Source organism: Lutra lutra, chromosome 5, assembly GCF_902655055.1.
Source record: "Lutra lutra chromosome 5, mLutLut1.2, whole genome shotgun sequence".
NCBI classification, from domain to species: Eukaryota; Metazoa; Chordata; class Mammalia; order Carnivora; family Mustelidae; genus Lutra; species Lutra lutra.
Genome location: NC_062282.1, coordinates 152,149,650 through 152,161,026, shown reverse-complemented (window position 1 = coordinate 152,161,026; position 11,377 = coordinate 152,149,650). Strand labels below are relative to the sequence as shown.

Below are 11,377 nucleotides of genomic sequence, written 5' to 3'. Positions count from 1 at the left end.
GCTTTAATTAATGGAGACTTCCTCTTACAAGGATATGTCATTATAGGCTGAGCCAAATGTCAGAAAATAGGATGCACTTGGGTCCCATATTGGGCCACAGAATGAATGACTGAGCAACCTTTTAATGACGATGTGGATTAGAAACCATGGGATCATGATCATGTGAAAACCATGTAGATGTAGCAATGCAGATCAAGTCCCCTGACTCCCTTTGTGGTCACTTGGATTTTCCTCTTCTATCTATGAAGGTAAGCAGAGATTCCCTTTAGAATATCATTGAAATCAGTTAACTTGTCTCCATTTAATAAATAATAATAGTCCCCTTGTTCAGTTATCATTTTTGTAATTTTGAAATTTATTGACTGTCTATATATCCAGCAAGCAAATGTGTTTATTCCTATTATTCAAACATCTTTAAAACTGTCCTAAACTGGATGGAATTTGACATGTTCTACAACCTGGCCTTGAATAGTCATGGTATTCCTTCCAGTTCTGAGAAACAGGAATCCTTGGTACACTGTGTAAACTCTGTCTACTCATCTTTTATTCTTTTGTTCTTGTTCTCATATATTTATTCATGATGGACAAGTATCGCACTGTATGTTACTGACTAAATCATATGCCTGACTGTTTTGATAATGGTGCAGTGAAGGTGGTGATGGAGAAAATTAAGAAGCTTCTATGGCCATGTAGCAGCTTAATAAATGTAGTAGAATTATCATTGTTATTATTATAATATCTAAATGTATATTTGGTGGCATTTGAATAAGTTAGTGACTATACATTGAAAATAGGAAATCATCAACAATGGGTCACAGAATTACTTGCCAGTGAGGATTGCCTTGGCCAGAGGTTACTTTAAGGAACGGTCAAGTTTCCTTCTGGTGAGTGCCCACCCTATAAGGATCCCAGGAATAGCTAGTGGTTAGAACACAGCAGATTTTCCAACCCCCTCAAAGGAAGATGAAGCAAGTGCAGTTAAAACAGGTACACCCGACATATGTCTCCAGTGGTTGCCTCACCTGTTCTTTCCACTCTTTATCTCCCTATACCCGCTCCTTCCCTATCAACCTCCTGACTGCTTTCTTCACATCCTTATTCCTCAGTGTGTAGATCAGAGGGTTGAGTGTGGGAGCAAGGATCATGTATAGCACCACCAGTGCTTTGCTCTGGTCCTGGGAGTAGTTGTCCTTGGGCTGCAGATACAAAAACATAATGGTCCCATAGAAGAGTGAGACTACCATTAGGTGGGAGGCACAGGTCCCAAAGGCCTTTTTCCTTCCTTCTGCTGAGCGCATTTTTACTACTGCTCTGGCGATGCACACATAAGTGGTCAGGATGATGGAGACAGGCATGCCTAGGATGATTAGCCGGGCTATAAACATTTTAGATTCTGTCGGGCCAGTATCCACACAGGAGAGTTTAACAATGATCAACAGTTCACAAAAGAAATGGTCCACACGCCGGTTTCCACATCGAGGCAGCACCATGGCCATTGAGGACTGTAGAAAGAAGTTGGCAAAACCAGAACACCAGGAAGCTGCTGCCAGGAGGTGGCACAGTCTGGGGTGCATGATAGAGGCATAGGGCAGAGGCCAGCAAACTGCAACATAGCGGTCTATTGCCATCACTGCAAGGAGAACACACTCAGTGGAGCCAAGTGCCAAGGCCACCCAGTACTGGACCATGCAGCCAGCATAACTAATCTTCTTGTTGCCACCCCACATGTTCACCAGCATCTGAGGGACAATGCTGGTAGTGAAGCACAGGTCAAGAACAGAGAGGTTTCTAAGGAAGAAGTACATGGGTGTGTGGAGTCCAGTGTCCAGGATCGAGAGCAAGATGATGGCCACGTTGCCCACAAGGGTTATTGTGTAGAATGTCAGGACAAAGAGGGAGAGAATCAGCTCTAACTCAGGCCGCTCAGAGAAGCCCACTAAGATGAAATCCCCACCTATGCTGTCATTAACTGTTTCCATCTCCTCTTCAGCCCTATCACTGCAGGAGATCCCACACCCTCTGCAGTGGGATTTAAGAATAAGTGGGTAATTAATACACATAATGGATTTAAGCATGGTCCTTAGATGTGACCTGAATACTACATTTTTGCTTCTTATTTTCCTTTCTATCTTATTTCTCCTGGCAATTGGATGAAAACTCCTATAGGTACATGACTTCCACAGTAATAAATGTATCACAACCAATTTCAGTTATAAACATAAACAGCATCTAAGTTCACTAATTTGAAAGCCCGATCCCATGAATACTAAAAATTCATAATCTGATTAACATTCAGTCTTATCCTCTCCCCGGGTAGGACTCCTTCCTGGTGACCCCCTTGTGCTTGAGGGAAAGGATTTGGGCAGTTTCTCTCTCCCCCTGCCCCTTTCCCTGCCCCTGACCATAGATAGGGTCCTCCTGTTTGGGCAGTGCATAGGGGAAGGGAAGGAGTTACAAAACAGTTCTTACTCTCCCAATCTGAGCCTGGGAGGTGTTTAACCTGGGAGGTCTTCTCTCATGGGAAAAGTTCAGGTTCTTAGAAGCTTCCTTACTGGGACAACAGGTTGGCAGGTTCCCAGCCTGGGCTGGTGCATCTCCTCCTATGAAGCTTCCATCAACTTTTGCAGCCTCTGGAGATCCAGCATTCTCTCCCAGCATCATACTATTTGATCCCTTTGTCCCATTGATGGTGCTATTGGATTAGACTTGGGACAACCCTGCACTAGCTCTCCCTTTTTCTGTGGCCCTCCTCCAAAACAGAGGAAGGTCCTTTTCATCATTTGTCTCAAAACCATTGCAGCAGCTAAGTTGTTTCTGAATCCACACTGTAGTAGCTATTGGCTCTTTTCTCATCCCCCAGAATTTCTGACCTGGACCACTCTGCTCTCTCCCAACTAAAATATGCACTTACTGAAATCCCCAAGCAGCTCTTTTGAAGTCTCCCACCAAGTACTTCAAAATACCCTTTCCTATTTGAAGGGGATGGTTTCAGACTCAGACTATTGTTCATTCCAAACGAATCTTCACAAATTCTCTAATTCTCTACTCTCAGTTTTAAAAATGACTTTATTTATTTATTTATTTTAGAGATAGAACAAGTAGGGGAGAGGGGCAGACAGAAAGGGAGAAGAAGACTCCCTGCTGTGCAGAGACCAACGCAGGGTTCCATCCCAGGACCCTGAGATCATGATCTGAGCCGAAGGCAGACGCTTAACTGACTGAGCCACCCAGGTCACCCCTCCTCCTACGCTCTTGACTTATTTAATTTTTCATGTGGATGAAACTACTCTGGATGACTAGTCTGAGAATCATAAAATCACTTAAAAAATCATTTTCTTATAAATTATACATATGATTGTATGTTTCACACCCTTTTTAATTTGAGTCAAATATAAGGCAACCAGATTCATTTTATTCTTATGTATCAGAGGCAATGGGACACTCAGTTTTGTGGGACAAAATTTTGTGGGACACCCACTTTCTTGGAGTAGCTCCTGTCAATGATAGTAAGGCAACAGATCTCAAATAAATGAGCTAGAAGGTAAAGTAATTTAAGTACTTTAAATAAGAATTAGTTAAAAAGGTACAAAGAAAGAACGCAAAATTAGATAACAAATTCACTCTATTGGAACAGAAGTTAAAGGAGAAATCAGACAGTGAAGCAAAAGGTCATCTCCATCTGTATCATTAAAAATGTCTACCTCGATTCTTTCTCTGACTTTTCCAATTATCCCTCTTCTGTTAAACAGAAATACTTCATAGAATTGTCTTGGAGATAGAGTGCCACTGACTTCAATAAGTTTTGAGATATTCAGGTCTTTCAAACTGTATTTTCCCCTTTACTACTCTTATTGAATTAAGAAAGACTTTTTCTTAGAGCTTCTGGCCTCCCTCCTTGCAACAGTATCTTATCTCTCTATTGGTATGCAGGTTATTAACTGTACTCTTCATGCCTTTGGACTGAGCATATTGAGATGGTAAGGGTGGGGCAATGGTGTATATAAAATATTCTTTGTGTCTTTGTCCACAGTTTGCTTCATTAGAACTAATGATTAAACAAATTTAACAAGGAAGATTTTACATACTGTAAGAGTGAATAATTTTCTACTAATTTATGCATAAATTTAAAAACTCACAATGAATTAAAACAAAGTGAGGAGACAGGGGAAGGAAAATTGACTGGGAGTAATTTGGGATTGCACAGAAGCAAGGGGGATACATACAGGGGGATGTAATGGTAGAGCCAGTTTATAAGTGAAAAATTGAGTTCTCAGACACCCTGGGGACAGAGCTCAGAGATGTGACAATGGCAAAACAGGAGTGTCTCTTTTGTTCATTATTAAATCTCCATCAGTTTTGTTCATTAATAAATCTCCATCCGTTGTCAAATGTCTGGCAAGTGACAAGTGTATAGTCAGTTAATATCTGTTTAAAGATCTCAAGTGTGTGACCTTTGAACCAAAACGGGAAACTCATATTTTGTTTGACTCACATAAAACTTTTAAAATTGGGGGATTTTATTTTTTAATTATAATTTCTAGTATCTTGTTTAAAAATTGGTCACCAGTAGCACCAAGCCAATATTCATCTACGATGCTAATTTGTTGGGGGTAAACTTCAAACAGACATTCCTCTCTTGTTCCCAGTCTTCACTACTGTCTATCTCCCCACCCCACCCTGCCTCACACATCCACCTTGCCCCATCTACTGTCTTTGGCCATTTGAGATTAAACTCCATACATCCATTGCCTAAATCAAGTCTTGCCAACATGTGACTCTGTGGCTCCATCAACCCCAGGCCCTATGAAGACTCTGAAGTTTTCTATGCATTTGATTGCAAATTATTTCATGTTCTTCCTGTGGAAGTGGGCTTGGTGTATATTATATATCTGAGTAATATGAACTTGGCAAACTGAAACAAGAGGTAAAACCCTATGTACAGGTAGAGAAAATTCAATTCTTCATTTCTTTGGACTACTTTGAAGTCTTTAAATTTTACAAAAGCCAGCTATAATAAAAATAATCTGACAGCTGCTTTTTGCTTTTTTATACCATGATAATTGAACCACAAAATGAACTACCACACGACATTTTTCCTAGAGAAAACTGTTCAGATTCTCCATGGGGAGAATAAGGAGACAAGGAAAGTGGTGACGGTGAAGAGAAAAGGTTTAATCGGAATAAGAGGAATGAGTTCATCAAAGAGTTATACAGGTTTGCTAAAATTTGATAAAGAACTAAGGATATTAAACTCATCATAATCAATGATAGATGAGTTCACTAAGTGATTCTTGTTTGAACTGATTCAGAGAACTTGAAAAGGCTATAATGTAGAGCTTAGAGTATTAAACATGAAATCAAGAGGACTCTGTCTGGCTCAACCATTTACTACATATGTGAACTTGGGAAGGTCTTTAACCTTTGTGGGTCTTGGTTTAAAAAATGACAATATTGGGGCCCCTGGGTGGCTTAAAACAAGGTGAGGAGACGGGAGAAGGAAAATTGATTGGGACTAATTTGGGATTGCACAGAAGCAAGGGGGATACATACAGGATATAACGGGAGAGCCAGTTTGTAAGTGAAGTTAAGCCTCTGACTTCCACTCAGGTCAGGATCTCAGGGTCCTGGGATAGAGCGCCACATTGGGCTCTCTGCTCAATGGGGAGCCTGCTTCCCCTCTCTCTCTGCCTGCCTCTCTGCCTACTTGTGATCTCTCTCTGTCAAATAAATAAATAAAATCTTATTAAAAAAATTTTTAAGTGACAATATCATAATATTTTTTCATAGAGTTATCTTGAAAATTATAGAAGATTATACACATGAACGTTAAACTGTTAACTGGTTCCAAAGTTCATGATCACTAAACTGTAATACAATAGTGCCTGTATTATTGTAGGTGGCTATGCATATAATCCCCTTGTAGTTATCGCTCCTAGTGCCTGGCACATACCAGGCAATTGGTAAATGTTTATTGAGTAAAGGGTGAAGAGTAGAGGGGGAGCTGCCAGTTATTCAACAAAAACCATTGCCAATCCTGACCACTCAGGATTGTAAAAAGAAGGGAAGAAAGATCAAGCGTTCGACCCCAGATGTCATCTTTATTATAGAGAAGTGTCCTTTTAATTAAAAAAAAAAAAAACTTTGTAGAACCTTAAAGGCATTAATGACCCAGTTTTATGCCAATGTGGAAAGTCTAATTTGGGCACTCATGAGAACTCTGTCTTGGCTTTTCAGTCCCTCCCAGCTACAACCCTGCATCTAGAGAGATTGAGGGTAAAGAAACAATACTCACCTTCGCACACATTTTTCAGTCTGATGTGTTAAAAGTCATGTTCCTGTCACACTCTTTATCATCCACGTAAAGTCCTAGTGTGGGTAGAGAAATCTGAATACTTGGGTAGAGAAGGGAAGCTATGCTAGGGCTCTCTCAGACACACGGGTTTCATCTCCCTACCACAACCAAAGTAATTGCCCAAGCAGCAAGATGCAGAACTGAGTTTTCTCCTTGCCAAGGCTATCAAGCCTGCATTTCAGAGTGAGTAAAACTTATCCGCCACAACAGCATAGTGGGACCAAGGACACAAGGTGGAATTTAGCAAAACCTGCCAGCACCTCCTTTTGCTTCTCTTCTTATCATCCTTTTCTACTTTAGCCCACAAACTATTTGGCTGTGTCCCACTCTCAGAAATGATTATATGCCCCCAAATCATGTCCTCATCCTCTTCTCATTTCCCTCCCAGAAGTGGGCAAAGATATGATCCTGGGTCTTTAAAAAAAAAAAAAAGAGTTTGTAATGGATCAAGGGTAATATCTAGTACACCTAGGTTTCTATAAGCTAGTCAATTTCTGGCACCTGTCAGCTGAGAGCCTGTCCATTGTGCTCAACAACCCCCAAGATGTTGATTTAACCTGGTTGCTGGGAGTTCTTTCTTCCCCTCCAAAAGACTTAGTTCATGGTTGCAGGCAACTTTTTTTTTTTTTTCCTGGATGACTCTACTTCTAATTTTAATTTTTTTAATTTTTTTATTTTTTCAGCATAACAGTATTCATACAGGCAACTTTTATAGTAAGTGCCCAGGGAGCTTTGAGAAGTGTGATGACCCCATGTTTCACATCCACTGCAACCTTCACTTGTTTACTCTGTAAAAACATCTCTGAAGGAAGAGCCCCTAAGTGATCAATTATTGTGAAATGGTGAGGGGCCTGGGGAGAGGGAATAAGTAGCAAGGAGGATGAACTTACTGAGGCACCGAAGCCTGTTTCTCCACATCTCCTCTGAAGCCTAAAAATATCTAAGTTAATAAATGTGTTATTAAATGCTTAGGAGTATTTATATAGTCCCCAGCATTTTATTGGTCTGAATATAAAGAAGAATAAACTAGATACTCTTGGGGAACATAATAAAAGGAAGAACCAAAAAAACAAAGGAGCAGACTCCCTATTCATAATATCTCATCATTTTTTTACTACTATGATTAAGGTGTATGGTATTTATAGCAGTGATTTTGGCTGAATTTACACCAGTAAGACAGTTTGAGAGATAAACAATAAAATAAAGCTAGGCTACAAAATGTTTTCTGTTACATCCTTCAATTTACCCAATAAAAACTAGCATACTCTCATTCCCATACAGTAACTTCCTCTGGATTGAGACTAGGGACATAGTTTTCACTCACTATGTAGACATCTGGTTTTTAAAAATTCAGTTGAATTGAGTAAATTAATATTTTGAGTTTAAAACATAAAAAGCCCAGCTAAACATTGCCTTACTATATGACCCAGCAATCATAAGTACTAGGTATTGACCTGACGGGTTTCAAACTTTATGCCCCACACAAAAACTTGGATGTGATTGTTGATACCAGCTTTATTTTTTTAATATTTTATTTATTCATTTGACAGAAAGAGAGCACAAGCAGGGGGAGCAGCAGGTAGAAGGAGAAGCAGGCTCCTTCTAGCAAGGGGCCTGTTGTAGGACTCGATCCCAGGACCCTGGGATCATGACCTGAGCCAAAGGCAGTTGTTTAACTGACTGAGCCACCCAGGCATTCCCTGTTGCTACCAGCTTTATGGACAACCATCCAAAATGAGAAGTGCACAAGATGTCCTTCAATAGATGAATAATAAATAAAGTGGTACATCCATACAGTGGAATACTGTTCAGCAATTTTTTTAAAGGGCTATCAACCCATACAAAGAAATGGATGAAGCTTAAGTTCATATTTTTTAAGTAAAAGAAGCCAGTCTACATTAAATTCTCAAAGCAGGCTCTCACGTTGAAGTGGAAGTCTTCTCCTCATGGAATATTCAGATGCAACAAAAACTCTGGGGATGGCATCCAAAATTGCTTTATAAGCAGAGAGGTTCTAATCTGAGTAAGAGCAGCTCAGAAATTAGGAATGATCCTGATACTGTGGATCAGCATCAAAGCATCAGCAGAGGGTTGGGTAACTGCAGAGAAGACGCTGATGCCCTGCCAAGTAAGATTCTTGTGTAAATACCAAGAGTTCAATGAAGAAAGAATTGCCTAAAGAAATAAAAGAGAACCACAAGGCAGAGGATAGTTTGGGAGGCTTTCTACTTTGAGGGGGATATCTGTGTGTGCTTGTTCTTGCTCATGTCTAGAATTTTCTTTCAGTGTTTGTACAAAAGAATCATCCTGTAGAAACTGGCCCAGACCATGAAGAACACAAAGAGGAAATTACAAATAACTATGCTTCTCATAATTGAACATTATTCCCTGCTGGTGTATAATATTTCCTAGGTAACTACACCCAACAAGAGATGTTTATATCCATGCTATTTTGTATGTCTGGGATATTATTTAGCATGTTGATAATCCAAAACAAGAGAAACAAGGGGAAAATAAAAATAAACACAGATGCTTTGGTTTGATCTGTGCTCAATGGGAGTTGCTGGGATTGGAATATGTTCAATAAATATATTGGGCAGATAGAAAGTTCTTTTGCCTCTTGGGAAATTTACATTATAGCCACCATCCAGAAAATTTTTTAGTCTAAAAGAATACTTCATCTGTGTGTTCTCCTAAAAATTTTAATTAACATATTAGCCAAAGTTCACATAATCTCACCTGTGGAGTTCTTTATTAAACACAAATTAATAAGATATCAGTATAGGTCATAAGCCACAATGAGTGACCCCAAAACCAAAACTATGTAATTTTAGAAGAAAATTCTGAATATCACATCACTGAAAATCATTTTTGTTGTGCTATTATTAGAAAGGAAGTAAAAAACTGAAAAATAACAAAATACCTAAAACAGAATAAGTATTTGTTCATCAGAAATAATGAATACAGGTTTCTGCTTCTGGCTTAAGAGAAATTTTAGAAGAACAAAACTATAACCCAGGAAAGCTAAAATTTAAGGAAAACAAAACAAATCTTTGAGGAAACTGTTCATGACGAGGATTTGAAAAACCGAGGTCATAGGGTAGGAAAAACTGCATGTAGTGGCCTAATAATTTATAAGAAAATTTCCCCATGGGAATTATTCCAACCATTGACATGAAACAAAAACTATGGATGCACTGAAAACATTTTTCCAAGGAATAGAGAAACCAGGAGAGCTTTTGGTGACTTCATAGGACCGAAGAGACAAAGTGGAGGTCAAGCTCCTAAGAAATTCAGGATTTTAGTGCCAGGTTCCAAAGAGTAGGAAGGCCATGAAAAGTAATTTATATTTCTCCTAAGGAATCAAGCAGTCCTTGCAATGCTTAAGGAAAGAGACTAGGAAGCTAAGTAGAAAGTAACCAAACAATTGAGAATAATGTTTGCCATTTCTATGGTACTTCAGGAATCAGGTTTTCAGTTCAGTATTTGTTAAAGAGAAGGGGCTTACTTTAAGAGTCTGATTTTTTGGTTGTCCCTCTCTTTGCTCATTTGTTCTCTTTCTTAAATTCCACATATGAGGGAAGACATATGGTATTCACCTCTCTCTGACTGACTTATTTCACTTACACTATCGAGGTCCATCCATGTTGTTAAAAAAAAACACGTAGTTTCAAACCTAGGAATGGGAAAACCTTGTTGATCTGGTTTTAACTAGTTTACCCAAAGCATATTGAACTATGATGGTCAAAGGTAATTAACAAATTTTTGGAGAATAAAATATATCATGTTCTCTGCATTTGCAAAACACCTTATTTTGATTGTTATAACTTTAAACAACTTAGTTACCCCAACTGATTCAGTAAGTAAACATCTGTAATTTTACCTTACTTGAAGGTTCTCCACAATACTTGACCATAGAAAGCCCTTTAATTGTACTACTTACTAAGGCAAGATGGTATAAAATTTGGAAAATCTACACATAAAAAAATGAATTAAAAATTTTGTCCTATTAAAAAAGAATATGGGAATTTCATTAAATGTGTAGATTGCTTTGGGTAAAATAGGCATTTTAACAGTTTGTTCTTCAGAAAAACCATCGGAGACCCCCCTTTTTTTTAAGGTTTTATTTATTTATTTGTCAGAGAGAGAAGCAGGCTCTCCTCTGAGCAAGGAACCCAATGTGGGACTTGATCCCAGGAACCTACTGACTGAGCCACCCAGGCATCCCACCATAAGAGACTCTTAATCTCAGGAAACAGAGTTTTGCTGGAGGGGAAGGGTGTGGGAGGGATGGGTGGCTGGGTGATGGGCATTGGGGAGGGTATGTGCTATGCTGAGTGCTGTGAACTGTGTAAGACTGATGAATCACAGACTTATACTCCTGAAACAAATAATATATTATATGTTAATTAAAAAATACAATTTTATGCTAATATATTTTAAAATGACAAAAAAAAACAATGTTTTATATTTTTCAGAATACATGCTTGTCACCTCTTTAGTTAAGCTTATTTTGTAAGTATCTTATTGTATTTGGTGCAATTGTAAATGGGATTGATTCCTTAATTTCTTTTCTACTCCTTCATTATTGTTTTATAGAAAGGCAAGAGATTTCCGTATGCTGATTTTGTATCCTGTGATTTCACTAAATTTGTGTATAATTTCTAGCAAAATTTTGGTGGAGTTTTTCAGGTTTTCTATATAGAGTATCATGTCATCTGGAAATAGTGAAAGTTTTACTTCTCCCTTGCCATTTTGGATGCCTTTTATCTCTTTGTGTTGTCTGGTTTCTGAGGTTAGGACTTCCAGTACTGTGCTAAATAACAGTGGTGAGAGTGGACATCCCTGTCTTTTTTCTGACCATAGAGGAAAAGCTCTGTTTTTCCCTATTGAGTTTGATGTTACTGAGTGCTTTCCATAGATGGCCTTTATTATGTTGAAATATGTTCCCTTTAGCCCTACTTTATTGAAGACTTTTATCAAGAATAGATGTTGTCCTTTGTCAAATGCTTTTTTTGCATCTGT

The 11,377-nt window shown here is 38.6% G+C and overlaps 1 protein-coding gene across 1 annotated transcript; it reads right to left on the bottom strand.

Moving 5' to 3' along the window:
- Positions 1-1,046: 1,046 nt before the first annotated feature.
- On the bottom strand, positions 1,047-1,979 carry LOC125099759 (putative olfactory receptor 2W6). Its single transcript, XM_047729141.1, has one exon. It carries the CDS (start codon positions 1,977-1,979, stop codon positions 1,047-1,049), a length of 933 nt encoding a protein of 310 aa, XP_047585097.1.
- Between the last annotated feature and the right edge of the window lie 9,398 nt (positions 1,980-11,377).

Excerpts from the sequence above, each read along its gene's own strand:
- LOC125099759 (XM_047729141.1), bottom strand. The coding sequence starts at position 1,979 with ATGGAAACAGTTAATGACAGCATAGGTGGGGATTTCATCTTAGTGGGC.